The sequence below is a fragment of the Dipodomys merriami genome, unplaced genomic scaffold (assembly GCF_024711535.1).
Source record: "Dipodomys merriami isolate MVZ:Mamm:240054 unplaced genomic scaffold, mDipMer1.0.p SCAF_35, whole genome shotgun sequence".
NCBI lineage: Eukaryota > Metazoa > Chordata > Mammalia > Rodentia > Heteromyidae > Dipodomys > Dipodomys merriami.
Window position 1 is genome coordinate 1,437,380 of NW_027205048.1, and position 25,029 is coordinate 1,462,408.

General features: G+C 39.5%; 1 protein-coding gene across 5 annotated transcripts in view; it reads right to left on the bottom strand.

The window, feature by feature from the left end:
- The window catches only part of Sorcs1 (sortilin related VPS10 domain containing receptor 1), a 477,489-nt gene that overhangs the window by 66,301 nt on the left and 386,159 nt on the right, over positions 1-25,029 (bottom strand). For all 5 annotated transcript variants that reach the window (XM_069987934.1, XM_069987933.1, XM_069987931.1 and 2 more), the window contains exons 11-17: positions 16,713-16,815; positions 16,396-16,472; positions 14,527-14,618; positions 12,447-12,554; positions 10,837-10,954; positions 9,227-9,357; positions 5,799-5,912 (exon numbers count right to left, since the gene is read on the bottom strand). In XM_069987934.1, coding sequence (XP_069844035.1) covers positions 5,799-5,912; positions 9,227-9,357; positions 10,837-10,954; positions 12,447-12,554; positions 14,527-14,618; positions 16,396-16,472; positions 16,713-16,815 — 743 coding nt within the window. The remainder of the gene's footprint in view (positions 1-5,798; positions 5,913-9,226; positions 9,358-10,836; positions 10,955-12,446; positions 12,555-14,526; positions 14,619-16,395; positions 16,473-16,712; positions 16,816-25,029) is intronic.

The window sequence follows — 25,029 nt, forward strand, 5'->3', positions numbered from 1 at the left end:
AAGCAGGCCAGAAATAGATGGTTCCACTACTATATCTAGAGAAACTGCTTCCAGGACAGCAATATGTATGCTGGTTGGTGAAGGGTGGTACTGTCTTATCCACAGTAAAGAGGAATTACATGCAGCTAAAAGATTGTCATTTATGCTTTAATTGGGATCCCATGTGATAAGATATGCTCAGGGGGTAATGTGCCACAAATCAACAGTAATGTTATATAGCAGCCACAACAGCAGCATTCAGAAAGGATGGGCTATTGTGGCTATGCAAACAGGTTTTGGAAGGTTTTCTCTCCAAGGCAACAGCTCCCTGGACTTGTCCCTTAAACTGGATTAGACAGACCTAAGAAATGGGCAGCTGGCGTGATAAAGACAGGACCAGGTGGATGCAATAATGCTCTCCTTGCATTAAACAGGGTGGAAGAACAAGTCGTTTAATTTGAATGGTAAATGGAATGTGACTTCGTTTTGAACACAAGCTTGATGAAATGGGACATATGGTCACACTTAACTAAATGACTTGACATAAAATATCACAAGGATCGCTCACAGAATCCACAATGTGAGTCAGCTTATCTAGCTAAGTTATATAAAGACATTCCCCCCGCTTCTTTTGGGTACCTGCAACCCAAGGAAATCCTACCAGGTTACCATTCCTAACAATGGTAGAAAATACAGAGTTTTCAAAACTGATCTGATCACTCTGCCTTGCAGATGAGAAGGAGAGTCGGGAGCTGCCTAATGTCACACAGGGAATGATCCATAGTTCTTGGCTGCTGGGCTAACTTGGCATTGTCTAGCCATGATGTTAGAATACTTAGATGGGAATCGGCACTTTGACGTGGGTAGAAAGAGCCACGTGAACAAGTGGGGCTCCATGCACAACAAGTTTAGACATCATCTTCATTTCCCAACCTCTCAGCCATTGCATACAAAGATAGAAGTCCACATTGAAGAGTCCACTTCACTGTGACAATTAGTATGTGTCTGTTGTGAGGCTGCATGATTCTTGGCTAGAAGACAGCTACTCACAGGCCCCTGTAGTGATAAGTCTGTAAATAATGCAAGCAATTTCCTTTCTGTGGACTTTAAACACATGCGAGCACTTTTAGGGCCAATTATTCTCCTTGATGCACACTGACAAATGTCATTGAGTGGAGAACAAGAGGAACAACAGAATCCCCAGAGGGTATCTGGAATGGGGTCACTTGCAAAGTACTTGCACCCTCCAAAGATCCTGGAACTCTCCATTCCAAAGAAGGGTAAGTTAGAGAGAGAGTCTTTTGTTTCTGTGTCTGGTGGATGGAGGAATGTATTTATAAAGAGCTATTTTAAAACACAGCAACTGTTCACTATAGAGGAGATACTACATGGCTAGAATGCATGCATGCATTTTATTTTTGCTATTAAATTTTGTAAAGAAAAACAAACTTGTGGTTTTTGGCTAAATAGCCCCATTTTAGATTAGGAAACTAATCCTGAGGAATGGCAAAACTTGTCTTTCAGCATTCTTCCATGAGGAATTAATGATGCCTGCAAAGAAACTCTAAGAAGGCCTTTTTTTTTTTTTTTTTGGTCGGTCGTGGGGCTTGAACTCTGGGCCTGGGCACTGTCCCTCAGCTCTTCAGCTCAAGGCGAGTGCTCTACTACTTGAGCCACAGAGCCACTTCCGGTTTTCTGGTGGTTTGTTGGAGATAGGAGTCTCACAGTCTTTCCTGCTTAGGCTGGCTTTGAACCGCGATCCTCAGATCTCAGCCTCCTGAGTAGCTAGGTATACAGGCGTGAGCCACCAGCGCCCGGCTAAGAAGGCCTTTTTAGACACATCTGGAAATATTTTTATCCTATGTAGCACCAAAAATTTGTCCCTTGAGAAGATTCTATTATTTTCTAAGAATAAATCACCACAATACCTGCTTTATTTTACATTTACAAATTCTTTCACTGCAGCACAAAACCAGCAATGTTCCTGCTAATTAGACACATTAAATAGTTGTAGCCTGTTCCCTGGTTCTAGGACAAAATGAACATAATCTAACTAGACATCAGTACAACTACATGAGTGTGTATATGTGTATGTGTAACTTGAGATATTTATAAGCTGTGATGGAGAACCCAAGAGGAAGGAATGTGGGGTCAATTTAGCATTAACATGCAATAAAATATACAAATTAATATTGTTTTCATTTTATTTGAGCAAAAGGAACTTGCCAGTCATTAGGTAGGTAAGTCTGACCTGAGTATAATCTGTGTTTTGGTGAAGGGTGATTTCATCCCTTTCCAATTATGTGTCTGTGACTTTATTGGTTCATGGAGGTTATTATTTCTACTTTATGGATGAGGAAACACAGGCTGAGATGTCAAAACTGAAGTGTCTATTATGCTTCAAATGCATGTCTATACTATAGAATCAAAGTAAAGAGTCTTCTCCCCTTCTTTTTCTTTCCACTCTTGAGAAGCACTTGTATGATAACTACTGAAGGCAATTGTATTTTATAAAGTAATAACCATGTAGCTATGTCCTAGGCATTGGTGTGACATACTTTCTATTCAGCATCACATTGAATCACACCCTCAAGGCAAACAGCAACATTTTATAGGTTAAGAAACTCAACCTCAAACAAATAGTCAGTTGCTAAAGGTAACATTAAATGGCAAATGTTACATTGGATATCCTTATTTGTTTCATTTCAAACAAAATGTATCAATTATATTTCCCTCTCAATCCTCAAGAGTCAGGAAACCGCTATCCTCCTCTGGGCCAGTAATTGTGAGGGTAGAATTGAGAGGGGCAGGGATGACAGAGGGAAACTGGCAGGCTTTGTTCACATGCTGCTCCAGGTGTGAGCATTAGAAAGCATGACACCACTGGTCTAAGGAGAAAAGGCAGAGGACACCTGGAGGGAAATTCTGTACTTCTTATTCCAACCCTTGCTTCTAAATCCTAGCTCACAATGGAAACAATTGTGAATCCTTTCACAGCTATACAATGAGATTGATTGGAGGAGGGGAGGAGGAGGAGGAGGAGGAGGAGGAGGAGGAGGAGGAGGAGGAGGAGGAGGAGGAGGAGGAGGAGGAGGAGGAGGAGGAGGAGGAGGAGGAGGAGGAGGAGGTGGTGGTGGTGGTGGAGGAGGAGGAGGAAGAGGGAGGAGGAGGGGGGAGGAGGAAGAGGGAGGAGGAAGAGGGAGGAGGAGGAAGAGAAGGAGAAAGAAGAAGAAAGAAGGAAGAAGAAGAAGAAGAAGAAGAAGAAGAAGAAGAAGAAGAAGAAGAAGAAGAAGAAGAAGAAGAAGAAGAAGAAGGAAGAAGGAAGAAGAAGAAGAAGAAGAAGAAGAAGAAGAAGAAGAAGAAGAAGAAGAAGAAGAAGAAGAAGAAGAAGAAGAAGAAGAAGAAGAAGAAGAAGAAGAAGAAGAAGAAGAAGAAGAAGTTGTACATCATAAGGTTATCATGACTACAGGGCATAATCATAGCCTGTGCTAGAATTTTTTCATCATGGTAAAGTGGATGGATAAACGCAAGAACACAGAATACTAAGCTGATGGTAGAGGCAAATGCATCCATGTATAGAGTAAACCATTAAAAAATAGTAAGTGAAGAGAGGAAGGATGGTTTTCCTGCATGCATTCAACTAAACCCTCAAAAAGATGATGCTGGGAAGTTTTCTTTTTAAGCTTCACTAACACTGCCCTTAGTTCAGCAGACCCTGCCCAATCTATAGTTTGCCTATATGTTTGCCAGTCTCAGGGCCCTAAGGAGCAACATGAGGGCAAGCGCTCACTGCTGGACCGTCCTGACACTTGTGGTTCATTTCTGCATATCATCCCAGCCCTGAGGTTAATAAAGCTCCTGTACTGACTAAGCATTAATTATCAGGTGCCCAGGGGTGGGCTAGAGTTGGCACTCAAGAGATTCACAGTACAAGTTGGCTATTGAATGGTATAGGCAATGGTATCTGGTTTATCCTTGTGACTACAGCCAGCATAGGCCTGTCACCAGGGTCATCTTATTGTTCTTCCTTTCTTTCTTTCTTTCTTTCTTTCTTTCTTTCTTTCTTTCTTTCTTTCTTTCTTTCTTTCTTTCTTTCTTTCTTTCCTTCCTTCCTTCCTTCTTTCTTCCTTCTTTCCTTCCTTCCTTCCTTCCTTCCTTCCTTCCTTCCTTCCTTCCTTCCTTCCTTTCTTTATTTCATGGGTCCTGGGGCTTGAACTCTGGGCCTGGGCACTGTCCCTCAGCTCTCCAGCTCAAGGCAAGTGCTCTACCACTCGAGCTACAGCGCCACTTCTGGTTTTCTGGTGGTTTTTATTGGAGATAAGAGTTTCACGGACTTTCCTGCCGGGGCTGGCTTTGAACCATGATCCTCGGATCTCAGCCTCCTGAGTAGCTCGGATTACAGGCGTGAGCCACTGGCACCTGGCTTCTCATTGTTTTTTTCTACCTGAAAATAACTTTCCTTACCTATTAATTTGGAAAAGTTCCACTTCTTCCCATCTATTGCCACTCAAGAATCCACTGTCATTTTATTTAAAAGGGAATGGCGGTTTATTCAAATGTCTCTCTAGTTTGTAGAGTGCAATATTTAAGGATGAAGCTGTGTGTTTAGGCTTTCCCTAACAAAGTGGGTTCAATCCAATAAATGGAAGGATAAAATAGGACAAAATGTGTGATAGCTTGATGATCTCTCAAATGAGAGAATTTGTATGCCTGATAGCAATCCAATAGGGATTTGGGAATTTTTTTTCTTCCTTCAGACTTGAATTGAAACATGAGCTCTTCTTGGCCTTTCAACTTTCTTGTCTTTGGACAGAAACTACATTATTAGCTATCTAGGTTCAGGGTCTATAGACATAGATAAAAGCTAAATATTAACATCATTAAGTTGCCAAGATTTTGCCTTAAAATCTATCTGTCTTTATAATCAAATAAACCAATTCCTTATAACAATTCGTTTTACATATATATCTATTCATATCTATCTATCTATCTAAATATCTATCTATCTATCTATGTCTTATTTTGGTTATGTCTATCTGAGAACCCTTCCTAATAGACCACCTGAACCGGTATGTTCAGGATCCCTTAATAGCTCAGAAATACTGTCTTACAGATTATTTGTTGAATCAGAATCCATGTAAATTCTGAACACCATCCCATGTCTACAAGCAGCACTTGCATTGTGGCAATGCTGTGGAGTGTTTCCCCAACGTGATGGAATGTTTACCTTAGCTCATACATAAATAGTCTTGAAGTTCTCCCTATGTCCTGGAATATTTAACTTAATTAAATTCCAGGCACTGATCACAGTCTTATCTATCAGACTATATGCTTTCAATATGTCCAGAGCTGGACATACACAGAAAGTGAAGCAGCTTTCAGATACTCCTGAAAAGCCAATGAGCTCCTTTATTGACTATCCTTTCTATAAAACAGAAATAACCCAAACATGTGTGCATAAACCATCTAGTTGTCTTTCTTCTCAGGAATGCTGTGAAGGTACTTAAATAATTCATATACTTAATATTAATTCATATACTTATACAATTCAAAAATATAAGGTATCAAAAAGCAAAGTAATTCATGTGGTATTACTATCATGGCCTTCTTCATCCAAGAAACTGTCCTCATTGTTTTATTTGGGACAGGGTCTTCCTTTCAGATGCAGCTTGCACTATTAATGCTAAGCCATGCTGGATTATCACAGCACAAAATCCCAAATGCATTGTGCTATGGGCAAAGAAGCTCAGCCTTTGTCCAGAAGTAATTTGTCCATAAAACGCACGACACCTTTCAACAACACTGCTTCAGGAACTCACCCTGTACTGTTGAGGTAGCTCTGTCCCAAACTGCAATCCTTTGACAGAGAAGATGGATTGAACCAAAAGGCTGGGAGGCACTGTCCATTGCTGTGTCTCTCGTAGCCATAGTCACTGTTGAAGAAAAACAAAAAACAAAAAAGCCAAGAGAAACCATTCAGTACATAGCAAAACTATTCAAAGTGTAAGTCTGGGTTAGACCACACCCAATTTCAACTCTGGTCGGTCAAGTCACGAGCATTCTCTCAATCAATGTCTTCTCGAAACTTGAACATTCTTTGTTTTGTTAATATATTTTTTTTATTGTAAAGACATTGTACAGAGGGGTTACAATTGCATGCGCAAGGTAATGAGTCCATTCCTATGGAGCACTGTTACCCTTGAATGTTCTTTTTGGTGGGGGGAGGGAGGGTCCAGTCATGGGGCCTGAAATCTGGGCCTGGGCACTGTCTCTCAGCTCTTCACCTCAAGGCTCTACCATCTGAGCTACAGCACCACTTCTGACTTTTTTTTCTGCCTATTTGGTGCTGAGGAATCGAACCCAGGTCCTCATGCATGCAAGGCAAGAGCTCTACCACTGAGCCACCTTCCCGGCCCTTGAACATTCTTTACTAAGACACCTATGACCCATGAAAATACAATACAGAATTAAAAACATCACTGAAATGCTGTGAGCTAAAAAAAAAAAAAAGACTGCATCATCATCAATCATCATCAGAAAGATACACAGTATTGATTATAATTAGAAAATAGGCAACGATGGAAGCTCAAGCTTTATGGTCAACTCCAAAACACAGGTGAACACAGCTATGTGTGGCCAGGCCTCGTTACTGGTGATGCCTTTGGGATGTTCTTCCAAGACATCTGGATCTGCCACAGAGAGCTGAGCCAGGGCTCTGTGTGCGCAGGCCATATGCTTACAAGTGACAGCCAAAAGGGACATGTCCTTCCAGCATGTCTGGAGCAGTTCCCTAAGGAAAAGTTCTGTCCTAGGAAATCAGTACTGCCCGTTGGGACTAACTACTCTAAATCCTCTCTCCACTCTGGAAGTACTCAAAGACTTCTTTCAAACTCTCCTCACATTCCTTCTAAGGGCCTGTGAGTGGCCCAATGTTCTTGGCTTCTGGGAGATAAAACTGGGCACAGAGAATGACAACAAATTGCACCTCCACATGCACAAACAACTTGCGGGCAGCAATCAGCAAGCATTAGTATGAATTGGCCCATCTGTGCAATGGAGGTAGTGTGCTGGCATACAGTGGGTGGGAAGGGAAAGATGGGTTCTGCTCAGGGGTGGGTCACTAGGCAGCTGGTACTTAGAATTCTTCACATACCAGCTGAATTTGGTGCTGGTTCAACACAGCATGGGTAGGAAGACATCCGAACTGCTGCTTGCAGAACATGCAGTGTTTACTTTACAAATGCTGCAGAATGACAGGCAAGGTCAATAAAGGCAATATCCAGGGAGCCAGGCAAAGGGGGATAGTGTATGACAACACCTTTTATTATGCTACATTCTAAACCCCAGCCATGGGTAGAAAGTCAACAAGGTCATGGGTGAATTTTCTAAAGACTTTTTAGAAATCATGCAGTCACAAACACTTCATTTGAAAAGAAAACTTTCCAAGAGCCTTGTTTATGATCCATTCTATTCCTTGAATACAGGTCCACTAGTGGGATAAGTTAGCAAGATTCCAAACACAAATGAATGCATGGACTGGACCAAGACAGGGATGTACAGGATTGGGAAGCAGTGAAGTCTGAAACTCTTTCCTTAATCTGTGTTCCCTCTGGTGTGGACTAGCTTTCAGTTGAAAAAAGAGAAGAAAGGACAGACAGACAGCCACAATACTGGCTTATTTCAGAACCTTGCAGAGATCAGCCCCAAACAAGCAAAAGTCTCAGGAGAAACCAAGATATTCATTCAGATACCTCCCTTCACGTTTGTTTAGGATTTCAAACAGCAGATTTGTGCTCCACAAGAAGATAACATGTTTAGCCAAAGCTAAACCCATTGTTACATGCTGATTTCCTCTGCACATTATCTGTGAATAGAGGGATGTGAGATGCAACCAGATTTCAAAAATGTAGGAAGCAACTGAAAGTTCTTTGGTAACTGTTTCCGTGAATATATTTTAGGATGCCAGTCCTGAAGGAATGAAATGTTTTTATCATTACAGTAACACTGCATTACTAAACCTGAAGTCATGGGTGGCAGAGCAACTGGTGAACTCCAATATAAGAGTAGCTATAATGCCCTTTGGCTGATCCCAACAAGATACAACACTGGTTCCCGACTTGTCATGTCCATCAGGATGGGAGAAGCTATTGATTATTGCTGTGATGGCTGGCACCCAAACTTTCTAGGCCTTCTCAGCCTCTTTTTTCCCCAAAGAACATCTCTAGTATATTATCATTAGAGAAAAGGTTTACCTAAAAAATGAGACATATATGCAAACTCTATCTCTGCTCAAACACTGACGTTCTGCTAATTAGATATGCAATTGCTGCACAATTAGGAATAAGTTGTTAAGGAATGACTAGTTCTTGCACAAGATTCAATTGTTTTGGGGTTTTTTTTAAGTATCACCAATGAGAACTTATAAAATATATATTGTTATTGTAGAGTTTAATACAAAGGGGTTGCAGTGACATGAATCAGGTAATGAATAACGAGTACAAGTCTTTTGGAACCATGTCCCCCTTTCCCTTGCTCTCTCCCAGTTTTTCTCTCTCATCTCTACCCACAAAATGTACAATGTACAGTCATTTTCCACAAAACATTGCTGGCCCTATAAGCTAGCTTTCTGCATAGCCAATGTTCCCAGAACTCTACAACACTTTAGATAGCTCCCAGTGTCTCATTACTTTCCCAATGTGAACTAACTTTACCACAAGGTTCACAAAGACAAAGATCCATAACTCTACCCCATTGAATACATACTTAACAAGTCCATAATGTCTTTTATTGCCAGCTGATCACTAAATTAAAACTTTCAGGAATAGAGAGAAAAATGCTTTATAAGATCATCGTTCCTTTAGAAGGCTCCTCAATGCCAGAAAGGTTTTATCTAGAGCATAAATATGTTTGCTCCTAAAGAAGCCAATGATTGTTTTCAGACTTATTGTTTAAAGCAGCCAAGAGAGGATAGTGGTCTCTTTTTGTCATCAGATTATAGATAATTACCAGTAATCTTTTGAATCTTTAAATGTAAAGAAATTTCTAGTTTCACCATATGCACTTGTACACAGCTAGAACCACAATGTCCTCAACCACAATGCTCTCTAAATGATAATTTCATAAAAACATGAATCATGCCACTATTCTATATGCAGGTCCCCGATTTTTCAAATCTCAGCTTCCATCAAGTTTAGGTTTGTGGATGGAGTATACTGAATAACTTTACAGGAAAGCTATACAAGCTCACCAGTCAAAATCTGCCTCTGTACAGACGCAGGGCTCTGACTCCATAGCTCCTGCGTATTTTCCTTGCATACACTTCCGCTCAGATTTTCTCTTCTTATATATTCTTTTGGCTCCCATGATGCATGCTTCTCCCTGTAAGAAAACAAGTGCCAACACAGTTGAGCACATAGCCTAGACTTTCTGTGCTTCATATCAGTGCACATTTGGGGAGATATCTAGTCTTTATTGTACTATGGCTGTTAAGAGCATGCTTTAGTGCTCACATTTTCTTTCTGATTTCTACTATGGTAAGCACTATAAACCTGAAGAAGCATTTGTGATTTGTCTAATAATACATTCTGAACTTCTATTCATTAAGCAAACTTTTATTTGCCCAAGATAAGCTCAGTACTGTGAAGAAAATGTAGATAAGTAAGATACCCTATAAATAGTAGATTGGTAGGAAAGTTGTAGCCATTAAGTTCAATTCCCATATAACAAAATATATATCTAGTTGGTCATTAATGGCCATATGAAAGACAAGTGTTACCAAGAAGTATATCCCAATTTATGTCTCCTCCCACACAGGTTTACAGCAATGGATTTCGTTTTCATCTCCCAGACAGACAAGTAAGAACGCTAAATTCAATCTCATCCCATGGAATAAATAAAAGTTTTGAATATCATCCCCCAAAGGGAAATAGGAGCAATGTAAATGAATGATGATTTCATTGCTGAGTCTCTGAATAGCGTGGGAGTTTGGAGTTGATGCAACGCCCACTATCAGTCAGAACTCTTTCTGTGTTTCTGAAGGGCTAAGGCAGAATTCTATTTGCTCTACTATTCACTATCTTTCTTGAAGAAACTCACTTCAACTGGTTTTATTACACATGTACATGGAAATAAATTACATTGTCTGAGTTTGAAATATGTTTCACTATCTGAATATGGAGATGGCTTTGCAGCAAGAACTTCTACCCTATCCTTTGAGAGAGAGCTGCAGAATGACTTCTGCTTTGGGAAATCAGGCAAGAACTCTCTCGTTCTAGCATCTTGATCTGGTATGAGCTAAATTATTGAAAAGCCAGAATGCAGGCATGTTTTCTACTAGAAATTCTCCTACTGCATTCTGATCCTCAAAAGACACCTGGCAGGGGTGGGGGGAGGGGAGGTAGGAAGTGTTGTGTTCCCAGGGAATCAAAGCAATGGGGGATGAAGGCCTCTTTTGGTGCCATCCATGAGCATTAATTTTTATTTTATGCCTCACCTCTGTTTGCACTGCTAGATGAAACTGAAGATCTTTTCCTCACCCTGCCCACATTATGCACCTATAATGACAGGCTCAGATAATTTATGTTTGGCTCTCAGAGCTGAGTTGGCATTTCATTTTGAGTTGTAAGTGTAAGGCAAGTACATTTAAATTTTATCTCCTTATCTCGGAGCTTCATAATAAACAGATATCATTTCACCACAAGATATAAATGTTGAGTTTGTTCACTGTTGTGGAACACAGAGTATGTAAGAGATAATGAAATGGACACACTGAGTTTCTGAGACTTAAGAAGGCATTTTCTTTCTCCACATTCCCCTACATCTTGCCCGGGGCTCAGTTTCAATTCTCTTGTTCCTTACCTGGCTATGTAACTGCCAAGGTCTGTAGTCTTCTTCAGCACATCGTCTATCGAAAATAGATTTGTAATCCACCTTGACCAGCTGCCATTCAGAGCGGTGGCTGAAGTGTCCAAACACTCTACAGGATACATGGGGATAGACATACTCTCAGTGACCATACTGACCACAACATGAGCAACCACTCATGTTTGTTGAGTATTTCCATGAGCATGATGCTGCAATGCTAAGCCCATGACACAGATTATAAAAGTTAATCTTTAGAACACAATTAAGAGAAGGGCATGGTTTCTAGTTTTCTGTTTTGTAGTTGAGGAACCAAGAGGTATGAAAGCAAGGAGTTTTTGCAAACACAATAGTGAGATGGCTAATAACTACTTCAGCCATACTTCACTGCGTTTGACTAAAGAGCCCACTTACATATATTCTAACACATTTGTACAGATTCTGCCACCATTGTGTGTATTATACCACAAGTAGGCTCTTGAGTCAAAATGAAAAAGAAAAAGAACAGAACAATCACATTGTAGGTGGTCTAAGATGTACTTCCAGATTCCTTGGCAAATATACCTGGTTCCTATGGTTTCTGTATTATTTTACCCTCCCTCTTGTTCTTGGGAAATGGACAGCAGATTTAAGCAGTTATAACTGCTGTTACATTATATATTCTATTTTGTATTTCCTAATAAACTTGGCTATTTAATGTAGCTTTTCAAATGACTATTCATAGGTGTGGATAAAATAAGAACTCCAAAGCAGTCATTTACACAACCATATTCTTTTTAAATATTCATTTTACAAAAAAAAAACAAAAGTGGATAGTATAACAAGCAGGTAATTTGTTGCTGTTTTCTACCACTACAACAAAAATAAAAGGAGGGGGCTCAGAAAAGTGCCAGTTATTTTCTTTAATTTTGACATTTTGTGTATTACAGGATCAAGTACTGCTTCAGAACTTTCATTTCCTATTTTCTGTGACAAGTTTTCTAGGGGATGGAATATTGCAGTCTAACATCTCAAATTGGAAGCCTATGTTTTCTAACCTATAGACAACCAAGCCATTAATCAAGTCTTTTGCAAATTAATGATCATCACCTTATAGATAAGAAAGAGTGTAAATGAAATTTCACAAGAACAAATTGTTCTCAATGTTTCCCTAAAATGACTCACAATTAGATTAAGTATAGAACCTGCAAAGAATAAAATACTTGGTGGGGCTTTGATCAAATGCTGTGTTCTGACTGAAAGGCAAATTATTCTTATACACCTGAGATTCTTTGCTTATTATTAAAGTTTCAAATGTATGGGTTGGTTTTCTATTGAAATATTTCCATCTAATTTGCTTAAATTTATTGTGTATTCAAGGAAAAGAATATAGTCCTTCTATGCTAACCGTTTAGTCTGGGTCTCTTAACAACCACAGAAGTGTCGCTACCAAGTACAGTTGCATGTTTTTCTTTTCTCTTTGTTGGGATCTCTCCTAGTGGCGTGTATGGGTTTTGCTAATATACTCAAACTTAATAAGAGTAAATGGAACCAGCTTGACCACAAAGCAACTTTTTGGGTTTACTCTCTCATATAAAGACCGCCGCCCAGCATGGAATTTCACTTACGTCATGATTAGAGTCTCTTCTCCAGGCTCACCCAGAACCCCATCCACAAAAAGTGGGATAGAGGTGAAGCTGTATTTGCTCCAAGTCCTCCCTTCATCAAAACTCAACCTAGCAAAGGCATAAAATAAGTAATCGCATCTCAAACAAAGAAACAAAAAGTCATTTCTAGGAAAAGACATACAAGCAATGGGGGGCGATGAAACATATATAAGGGCATTGTTAAAGGGGGTCTTTCATTGCACTTACACACTGATGTATTTAACTGAAATGCCTTTCTACAAATAGTTAAAGACGATGTTAAACATAAAAATTTATACAAAAAAGAAAAACTAAAAATCCTATATATCAACACAGAAATACAATGAGGGGCGTTAACTGGAACTCACATGTATTGAGGTATCAAAAAGGAGAGAGCTCTAGGAAATGAGAGTCATAGTAAGTTTCTAACAGAATTTTTTGCACACTAAAGTATTTTATTAATTCTTATCCAAACCCTCACTCCTACCTAGCAGTGAATCTTACAGGAGATCTTGAAGACTGTTGACCTTGCAAGACTGAGCTATGGATTTCCAGAGAAATAACTCACAGTGGCCATATCTTTGCCATGTTTACATTATACATCCTTGTTGGCCTCTATGAATGAGTATGGGAGGATGAGGTCTCAGAAGCAAGAAAAGTCTACAGATCTGATGGTCAGTGTTATGGTTTGAACATGTGTATCCTTACAAAAATCCAACTTCTGAAAATTTAATCACCCCTGTGATGATATGAGGAGGCAGACTCTTTAGGAGGATTCATAAGGATGGAGCCCTCTAGCATGGGTTTTGCTCATGGATAGAATTAGTGCCTCTTAAATTCATTCCTCATGGGTGCGATTAGGTTAGGACTGGGAGAACATCACTGCTCCTTTTTACTTTGTAAAGGCTCAGGAGGAAGGTACTGGTGATTAGCCAGAAATAAGGATACTGAGCCTGCTACACCTTGGTCTTGGAGCTCCCAGTTTCCAGATGGGAACCATGTGGAATACATTTTTGTTGCTTATGATATTTTGTTATAGAAGCCCACACTACACAAGACAGTTACACAAGATAATTTCTTTGGTGTTTCCCAGTTAAGTCTTTGTTTGCCTTGATCATCTAAACAACAGTGGAGGGTCAACCATGCATCTGATTTTAAATGAGTTCACATATGGGAAGAATCACCTTTTTTCATTTTTCCTTTTCTTTTCCTGTCCTTTTAACTTCCTTTCTTTCCTTTCCTTTTCTCTTCTCTTTCCTTTTGTCGGTTCTTTCATTTTCTTTTCTTACTTTCCTTCCTACCTTCATCCTTTTTTCTTTCTCCTCCTCTCATTTTTGGAGACAAAAATCTCACTATAGAGTTCTGCCTGTATTCCAAACTGGCCTCAAATTTGAGATTCTCATCTTTCTCCTTACAAAATACTATGATTACAGTCATATCACTATACCCAATTATGAATCACTATCAAACAATAATGAAAAAGCCTATCGGAAACCCCCTCTGAACACCAGTACTTGGATCTTCATAGGAGAAAGGTATAAGTAGAATTCAGAATGTCACTTCATAAAAGGATACAGTGTCACTTCACAAAAACCACACAACAGGGGCAGAAACAACAGACGAGCAAAATTGCATGGATAGCTGATCTTTGCATTGAGGCCTAAAATAATGTAAATTCTAAACCTCAAGAGATGTTATTTGGGGCAGGTGACTACAAGTACTATAGCTACTCAGAGAGACTTTGACTGACATTGAGCATGGTGTTAGCAGTGATGGTGCTGAGAAAAGAAATAAGGGCATGGTCACATCTGAAAACCATAAGGAATTACTCTCCCAGGGGTAGAAATTCTCAACCTTCTCCTTTGTATCACCTCCACTCTTTCTTTACAAAAAAAAATGTTCCAGCAGTTATCTTGCTTGAAGAGAACCAAGGTGTAAATGACATGCGAGCATTCCTTTGCATTTTAATACAAGCTCAGTTGCAGGCTGGTAGCTTCACTCCTGAACTGGTCCTAACTGAACCACCAGCTATTGTGTCTCCTCGAATGCAGGTGACCCTTACCAAAGGTGTCGAATGGGGAGTGATGTATGTTTCATAGCAACCAGGACTCCACCTTGATCCAAGTATAAAACACTGTGCTCTTCTTCAAAGATCTGGATGAGAAAGAGAAACACGTGTAGAGACACATCCTGAGTATGCACAGAATCAAAACTCTCCCAGCATGAAAATGGTTTGTGCAAATATGTTATAGAATCATACTTGAAACCACGGGGGCTACATGGACATTGGTGTGTCATATACAATGACTGTTGGCATGTAAAAAAGCAACTTTTAAAGAGTAAATAGTAGGCCTTCATGTTTATATTCCTTTATCGTTATGGTATTATCAACTGAGTCACACTTTTGATGGCAGGATGTTAGGTAACTGTCAGATATTATCTGTGGGTAGATGCTAAGAGATGGCTGGTTCTAGCTTTTTCAGTTTTACAGGCAAGGGCTCTAAGGGTTAGAGAGATGCAGTAACTTGCTTAAGGCTGCAGAAATAGTAACTGATGAAGGAAGGGACTTGCTGCAATACCATGCCCTCATATGTAATTACTTCTACCTTGTCAAGTGTCATTAAAGAAATGTATTCTTGTTGATTTTGGGATGTCCTACTAAGTCATATACAGTTCCGATCAAGATGAAATTGTCCTCTTTGGTATCACTGATCTTTCTACAAATGCATAGAAACTAATTTGAAGTCATAATGAAGACATGCTAGATCACGCCTTTCTGTAGAAGATAGTTGCTGTTTTGACTTCAACACAGAAATACTCTCTTCATTTTAACATTCTTAGCCTAAAATTCATGCCAGGATTGGAGAAGTGGAGCTTTCTATGCCTTGTAATGAAAGAAACTGTGGCCCTTTATTTTCCAAAGGATGCTTCCTCAAAACAGGCCTCTCTATGTACCTGCAAGACCAATTGCTCTGACTTTATTCCACAAATTGCTTTTCTCTAAATATAAGCAACCCACCAAGGATGCATTAAAGGTTTGAAGGTAAGAAATGGTAAACACATCACTATTTAGACCCATCTTTCTAAAATTTAAAGCCCAACACTCTCATTGCTAAGTATGATTACCTGTGCATTAGATTTCAATTTACAGTGCTAGTTATTGTATGCTAATTAAACGTCAGTGGGTTATTAAAACATATTTATTGAAGTGTAACAACTATGCATTAAGCTCCTATCTTGTTATGATTGCTAAGCCTCATTAAAGGCTTGTTTTATAAGCCATGGGTCCCTAATTTTCATTCAGAAGAAAGGCAGAAAGCATTTAAGCTAAACACATTGGTTAAAAGTGATTCCACTTGTACTTTAACTAACATGTGCCCCCTGATGGTTATTACTCTCTCTTTTGCATACGAGATTTAAACATCTCAGAATACCACCTGGGAAAGGGCTATTATCATGGCATTTGACTCCGCCCTGACTTGAAGGCAAGGGGTCGTGGCATTCTGCTTCATATTTTCTGTATGACAGATTCAGGGATTCCAATTTTCGTTGCTAGGAAAGCTATTTCAGATGTAATTTGGTTTCATTTTTCACTTATAAGTGTTCTTAGAGGGATGCCTTGGTCAGAGATATCTTAATTAAGTGACAAAAAAGTAAAATACACAAATGTTTACTAAATGCAAAGGCTCGTGACAACTGAAAGGGTGGACAAGGAAGACGCACTGTATCCATAAATTGCTTCAGGGAATGGCAACACCTTTGTATAACTAAAGCTAATAAAACTGTTTTTAAATAGAAAAATAATAAAAACACCTCAGCAACTTCTGGATTTATGTGTAGTAATACAGAACAAGTTCTTGGCCTTAAACCAAGTTGGACAATTTTTGTACCATTTGAATTTAAGCAGCACCCATCCAGGACATTTTCTTACCTGCCTCCAGGTGTTCCCTGCATCTGAAGAGACGAACATGCTGATGTCACTGTCTGACAATTCAGAACCTATATTACCTAGAAAAAGCATATTGCTATCAGTGGAAGGAATGTTCTGCAAAACAGAACAACAGAGTACATGAGCAGCCTGAATTGCCTGAAAAAGCTGGGTTTTTTTCAGCATACTTGGTGCAGAGCCAATGGTTTCAGTATCTTTCAAAGATATTTTAGCTGGTTTATTAAATCACAAGTGCAGTTATCTAGCTTCTTAAAATAAATGGCATTTCTAATAGCTAGGAAAGCAAGCAGACTCCTTACCTGAAGCCACAATGATACTCGGAGCTGTGTCTCTGCTGGCAATGATCCCTGAAGTGTAGGGGTTCTCAGAAACCTTCAGGTGAAGGTGCAATGAGCAATAGGGCTAAGAAGAGGAGACAGAGTCATAAATGCACAGAATCTAAAGCCCAGATTCATAGCAATATCCAACCATCCATATATCCATCCATCCATCCATTCGTCTATTCATCCATGCGTCTCTTCATCAAACCACCTATTACCATCTTTCATTTCTAACATATCTAGTGTCTACCAGGTACATCAAATATCCCAGGTTGGTGAAAAAGAGAGTACCTTCATTTAGGACTAATTTACTTAATTAAATATCACTTGGTCATTTTATAAATATGTTCATACTTAGTCTGGGAAACACTAGGTGAAGCTTTTGGAAGAATTGCATATTAAAATCTAATCCTGGTCAGCCCAGAATTTAAACTAAGGAATAAAATGTTTCTATTGATTACTGTAAAAAAGAGAGTCATTTCTGAGTCAGAAGATAGAAGTGAAAACGTTCTGAAATTCTAAGGGGAAGAGACAAGGTCTACCTTCAGATTAGAAAAGACTCCTTGGAGAAAATGCTACCAAGGATGGATGGACCATGAATGCAGAGGAAATGGTCAGAATGAAAAGCAACACATGGGGCCTGGGTAATATGAATAGCAAAAGTAAAGTAGAAGAGTTGAACAGTACAATGTACAGTTAGGTAAGACTAAACATAGAAAATGAGGTAGGAAGCTGGGAAATAAGATTGAGTAAGGTTGGAGGGGCCTGCAAAAAAAAAAAAAACACACATTTGGCATCTCACAATCATTCTTTACTCAGCCTGATCTCAGTGTACAGAAAGATATACAGTGTGAAACTGTCCTAACACCTTCAAAATGATTGTAAATGTCTCAGTCTGGATATTATCAGAATCAATTTCTTTGCAATCGTGTATACGAACTATACAGCATAATGGTAGGGTGACATTTTCATACTTGCATGTAATGAGCACATGTAATGATCACATTCCCTTCATGAGCCTCTCAGTTCCAGTCAGAATAAAAGTCATACTTACAGATAAATGCACTAATAATAAAGTTGAAGTGAATAGTTAAGGCACCAGTTTGTCTGTGCTTCAAAACTGTGGTGAGATTTTATCATTAAAATATCAACAGTTTTAAAAAGGGGAGGAATAACAAATCTAACACAAATTTTATTTATAATAGTACCTTGCTGAGTTGTAAAAAAATATAAGTATGTATTCAAACCCATATATCTTTTCCTCTCTCAAGAAGATTACTTTAAATCTTATCAACTTGAGTTTGTGGAATCACCGGTGAATTGCTGTGATTACTTTTATCCTGCTCTATAAGTCTCAGCCAGCAGATACTTAGAGAGTGACAAAGATACAATGATTGCAATGATTAAATTTGTATAGGGTAGAGTAAATAACAAAGTAAAAATGAAACTCAGAAAACAAAAAACTGGCAAAAAATAATAATAAATCTGCAGATCACAATAGCAATTTTTCCCCCCACAGCCAACAGAGAAAGTAAAACCCTCAAGAAGCAATTAACATACCAGTTTTATATGAAAATTTCATGCAAAGCTTCCAAGCGAAGTTTTTACTTTCTAGAGTTCTAGAGGAGTCTGGAGTATAACCTCTTGAGAAGAAACACCAGAATCAAGTGTTTCGGCCTCATTTTGTGGAAGTGGAAGAGTGGAAGAGGTACTACTGTTAAATGTCACAGAGGTTCTGAATCACCAATGGACAACACTAAGTGAATGCTTAATCACTATCAAATGTCAAACTATTTATTCAGGAAAGGTTTCTTTTTCAATTTATTTTTGTCTTTAAGTAGTTATACAAAAGAGTAGGAAGTTATACAAAAGGTAGGAATTCAATGTATCTTGATGAGTGTCTCACCCCATTCATGATTCTCCTGAATCCCTCCTAACCTCACCTCTTCACTCAGTTTTCTTAACTTTGTGAAACATGCGTTGTATTTTATAACTGCATTCCCCTCCACCTCTCTTCATGTGTCTACTCCCTTCCCCTGGATCCCAATTCCCACTTTAAGCACCCAACTTCTCATGTTTATTTTGTTGCACTGTGACTTGCCCTTTCTAAGGAATTGCATCAAACTCAAATTCTCTGAATCTACCGTGTTTCAATCGATATACTTGTGTACACTTGGATACTACTACAAAGCGTGCATTTATATATTTATACATTAATTCTATCTTCCACCCTTGAGAGAAAAACATAGTTTTTTTTGTCTTGCTGGTTACTATTTCTAGCTACTTGCAGCTCTCCTAGGTCTCTCTATGATGTACTACAATTAATTCTGTCATGAATAACCTTTACTTATTTTAAGTGTGGCACAATGTCATCCCCTTAAGAGACATAGCCTACAAATGAAGAAGACACATCAGGAGTAGTCTTCATTTTCTGCAAAAGCTTGCATAGAGTCTAAGAAAGACAATTTTTTATAAAAGCTTAGCATATCAAGTAATGCTTCTTTTGTTGAGGGCATGGAAGAAATCACTATGTTATTCAGAACAATGCCAGGAGGAGATGGACTTGATTATAAATTTTATTAATCAGAATAATGTAGTCACCATCTCCATGGCATTTCAAGATGTCCTATGTCTTGAGGATTTTTCATAGTCATGAAACTTTAATGAAGGTTTTTTATGTCACCTAACAGAGCAGGACAGTTTTGGATAAGTGTACCCAGTTTGTAATTCTGAGCTAGCTGCTTGCCATAGCTTCTAGATTTTGAAGCTCAGTTGCCACCTGAGCCAAGGATTATTTGGTACAGGAAACTTGGCATTTCACAGTCCTTTCAGTCGGCAATCTGAGCACTGCTCTGCCCTGTTGCTATGGTTTTCAGAGGACCAAGACATAGTAATTGGAGAGGAAAAGGCGCCAGTTCACACAGTGGCAGCAACATTAGAAAATGATCTTTCCTCTGTACTTTTTTCTCCACTCTCACATTTGTAGTACTGGATTGCCCCCAGCTGGTACATGAAGAATATTCTGTGATTATGTTTTTTCTCCTTATACTTCCTGTTTCTTCCTAAAGTATTTACAGAGTTATCTAATGTTTTAAAAGGAGAGCACTAGGAATTCATGTGCATATATTTCACTTAAAACTCTGACAAGTTTTCCATGTGAAATCATGAAACAAGTGATCAGCCTTTCTCTTGCTTCTTGCCTTTCTGACTTCTTTTCTCTCATTAGCAAACAGGTGCTTGAGTACCTACCACATGCTAATAGTCACAGGTGTTGCTTTATCCCAGTATCCAACCCTAAAAAGGTCAAAGTGCAGCCTGTTTTACAGGAAAGTTCCCCTTCTGTGTTCAAAAATCATCACCAGTGGCCTAGTGGCTAACTTATACAAGATGCGAACGCAGCACACATATTTGCAAACTGTCTTTGTCTTTACTCACTGGTTTGCTAATTCTAGGCCTGACTTTTTTGGTCCTTCATCTCTGCAGAGTCAAGTACAAGGTTTGAAAAGCTGATGTGAATCCAGGACCATGAAAATGTGTGTAGAGAGGGGCAGAATTTCATTATGTTTTAGAGAATTTGCAAACCTATCAGAATCCCTTGGGTCCTATTTACCTTTCTTTTGTCAGCCTTTTTTTTTTTTTTTTGCTTTGAACAGACAAAATCTTTGAGCCATGGCAAGTATTCATAACTGCCAGCTAGATTTAACTGGCTTATCATGTTTCCTGCATGGATACTTACCACTGATTCCTCCTGACTAGTTAAAATGCTCCGCTCTTTGACCAACCTAGCCCGCATTCCCCCAAACCTGGGCCTCTTCCACCATCCTCCTCCTCTCCCTCCTAGCATCTGGTGGTTTTAACTTCCACAGTAATGTGGTATTTGTCTTTTCTGTGCCTGGATAATCTCAGTCAGCATATAGCTCTAAGTAATCCAATAATTATCAGCTGTGCTTGACGCACTATCGAAAGTGAATGGGGAATCACTGCATGGCAGGAGACATTTTTTTTTCCCACCAGGAACAAAGTAAACTCAAGACACAAGTAGAGACATTTGAGAGTCCAACCATTTCAGATTCCAGTTCTTTCTTCCCAACTTCAACTACAGCCAGTAGATCCTATAGTATCTCGCCCTATAACAACTAATTTTAATATACTATATTGGGGAAAAAAATGACTGGACATAGTTAGCAAACTAGTAGGCAGATTCCCAAACAGCACTCCACAACATCCTGCCATCCCAAACTCAGACCTGGTTTTGATTCTGTATTGGAGTTCAGAGTCAATTAGTCCTTCAGTAAAGAGTCCCTGCAAAGGGGAGGGAAGCCAGCAAGCCAGTGGGCTGGGTCTTCAGTAGCCAGCCCCACTCCAACCCAGCCCAACACCTAGTGTCACCAGCAGTATGATGGAAGGAGAAAACAAAGGCACAAATCTCCTGGGGCAGCTGTCTGCTCTGCTCCAGCAAAACTCTGCCAACATGAATCCGTAAAGATGCCAGGACCTCTGTCTATGAACTGTGCTTCCGCCAGGGTCCCTGAATTTGTCACAGGCTCAGCTCGGCTCAGATCATGCCTCTTGGGAGTCCAATCCTGAGGCTTTGGAGGCAGGTGGACTATGACCTGTAATACCCTATCTAATTGTACAATGCAGTCTTCAGAGAAAAGAAATCCCAGCTGAGCCCTTCAGGCAATCAGTCCGAAAGTCCTAAAAGTACAGCCCCAAATTACCCTGGATGTCTTATTTCTATAGAATACATTTTACCAGGGACATTCCATTTGGGGCTGTAATTCTGAACTTGTTTCACATTTGTAGCAGCCCTGCTGGAAAATCTCTTTTCTAATCACCAGGCTGCACTTTCAGTGACACTGTCACTTTTCAAGCGCTCACAATCGAAAATCACTTTTTATCTCCTTTCTGCCACCAGCTCCCAAGCTTAAAGAAGATTTTTAACTGTCTAGGTCTCCTGTAGCTCGAAGAATTTTCTTTCCTATTTGGCACTTTTGGCAGATTTTATAAAGTGAATTGGTCTCTGTTCCTTACTCTTTCTGTCCTTTTCCTCCCTTCTCATTCTACTGCTTAATTTTTTTTTTAAAGCTTGCATCGAATCTACTGGAAGCAACAAGATTAATGAGCAGGAAGGGGGCCGTACAGGACTGAGTACATCTCTCTCCCAGTAATTCATGTCTTCTCAGGTTTAATGAGCCACTTGATTTTATTAACTTTTGGATCAACTTGAACCCATGAGTTCAAGAAGGATGCAGTGATTTGGGGTAACTGTCAGAGGGAATGCCTGGCTTCCATTACATTACAAATGTGAAAGCTAAAAAAAAAAGGGAAACAACTTTCAATAGAGTGTTCACTCCAGACACACAAAACACATCACATGAACTGAGCACCTTTGATGTGTCAACATGATTCTTAGAGACACTTACTCTCCCTATGGTCACAGAGCTCACATTTAACCAGGGAAAGTGAACAGAAAGTCAACAAATGTTGGCACTGAGTTCACAGATGAATAATGTTGATTAAAAAAGATGAGTTGGGGCAAAGTATAACTTCGGTGTATCTTCAGGAAAGCTGTCTTAGAAGCAGAGCTGAATGCCAAGAAATAGAAGATGGCATTTTAAGAGAACTAGTAAAAAAATGTAAATACCCCCCAAACATAAATGAACACAGTAAGTTCAGAGTTTGTGAAGAAACCTGTCTTTGTCTTCCATGGCTGTGTGTAAGGAAGGAAGAGAACCTGGAGACAAGACTGAAGAAGAAGAGAGAAATCAGATGGCTTGAATTCTTATAGGTCATGATGAAGTAGTTGATTTATCCTACTTAAACTAGAAAACCACTAGGTGAAGTAAAGAAAGGATATCATTCTACTTTGCAAAACTTCAGGTTGAGAGATTTCATATAACTTGAGAAAGAAAAAAATATAGCACACAAAAGAAAGACAAGTAAATTGTTTTCTGCATGAGGAAGTATGGTTTTAACTGAAAAAAAAAGCACAGATGAAAATTTCAGGGTGGTGAAAAATTTTCTATTTCTGACTGTGGTGGTGACTATGTATATATTTTATATGTTATATACAATATTACATATATATAAATTCATTGAACAATATATGCTCTTAAAGTAGATACATTTGTATATGTTATCTCTATAAATTGGATTTTTTTTACATTAGTTCACATTGGCTATTTTGTGTGGCATGGATTGCTGGATAGAAAGGGGGCACTGATTGGGATCCCATGACTGTAATCAGCTGGAAAATGATCATGTGACTGTGGACATGGGATGGAAGCGGACACTATGTATCTATGTAAAGGCATAGTGTTCTGACTTTATAACTCTGGGAGATGGAACAGAGAAATCTTAGTTAGGCATTTTGTTTTATGTGTGTATGTGCTCAATCCTGGGGCTTGAACTCAGTGCCTGGGTACTGTCTTTTAGCTGTTTCTTTTTTTTTTTTTTTTTTTTTGGGTCCGGTCGTGGGGCCTGAACTCTGGGCCTGGGCACTGTCCCTCAGCTCTTCAGCTCAAGGCTAGTGCTCTACCACTTGAGCCACAGCGCCACTTCCGGCTTTTTTCTTTTTGCTTATGTGGTGCTGAGGAATCGAACCCAGGGCCTTGAGCATGCAAGGCAAGCGCTCTACCACTGAGCCACCTTCCCAGCCCCTAGCTGTTTCTTTTAACCTATCATAGAGCTTAAATTCAGTGCCTGGGGTACTGTCCCTCAGCTTGTTTTGTGCAAGGCTAGCACACTTGAATTACAGCTCCACTTTTGGCTTTATTTTTATTTTTATTTTTTTGGGGGTCCGGTCATGGGGCCTGAACTCTGGGTTTGGGCGCTGTCCCTCAGCTCTTCAGCTCAAGGCTAGTGCTCTACCACTTGAGCCACAGCACCACTTCCAGCTTTTTTCTTTTTGCTTATGTGGTGCTGAGGAATTGAACCCAGGGCCTCATGCATGCAAGGCAAGTGCTCTACCACTGAGCCACCTTCCCAGCCCCCATTTTAAAAAAATTTTTAGTAGTTAAGTGTGGATAAAAGTCTCACAGACTTTCCTGTCCTGGCTATCTTCAAACTGCAGCTCTCAGATCTCAGCCTCTTGCGTAGCTAAGATTACAGGTATGAACCATCAGCCTCTGGTCCTTGCTCTGTATTATGAGGCCCACTTCTAATAGTCCATTTATAATGTCAAAGACACTGAGCAAGCCTGCTCAGTTGACATGGTTAATTCTCTCTGATAGTCATATGTCCCTCCAGATAGTTGGTGTATTGGATACTTGAAGATACTAGAACACCCATGCACCTTTACTAAGCATCACGGAGTTCCAACATGGACTGGTTGAACTTGGAAGGCAGCCTTGGTTTATTTTTCCCAAGGCTACTGGATCATGTGTACGTATTCACTCAAGAGCTGTTTTGTTTACTTAGTCCAATAGTGGATTTGTGCCCGCACTATTACAGCTGGATGTTTTTCCTCCAGTTGCCGGTAATAAGGATGGAAGCAGCGTGGGTGACTGAATGTTAGAGTTCTTCCCTGATGCACACTGACAACTGAAACAACCTCTGTGGCTGCCAGCATCTTCCCGAGTGGGAGAGCGACCCACCTACAGCCCTGCCAGGTTAACCTGCAACGTGACGGCCCAGGATTGCTGATGCAGAAGGAAACAAGCTGAGTGAGAACAAAACCGAAGTTGGCACAGTGGGAGGAGTGTGAACGAGGATGGATAGATTAGTTAGACAGATAGATAGATAGACATACAGACAGACAGACAGACAGATAGATAGATGAATGATAGATAGATACATATCTATCTTTTTTTATAAAAGATAAAAGATAGCTAGATCAAAATAAATAGAAACTAGCCAGCTAGCTAGCTAGAATTCATCACCCCAGGACTTCTTACTAAAAACCATCTGGTCATTTTCTTCCATTTGTATGTACTGATCTTGCTTTTATTTAAACTTAAATACAACTTCTGAACTGTTTTGTAGAAACTGATCATATGAATTAAGAATACTTGGTTTGAAAATAATGTCTTCCTTCTCTCCTTCTGCGTTTTCTCGGTATCCATTGTGGTATCAAGTATTAGAACAGACATTAGTACAAAGGCTGAGATGAGACTCTGAAATCCTTCCCCTCACTCAGAGATAAGAAGACGGCAAAGTCCTTGATGGCAAAACCACCCTTGAGCCTTCTCATGGAAATTGTCATCGCACTGGCAATCCAAATAACTTTATGCTGACACAACTTTGGCTTTGTTGTCCAGGTCATCAATTATAGAGCACATAAATGAATAAGGAT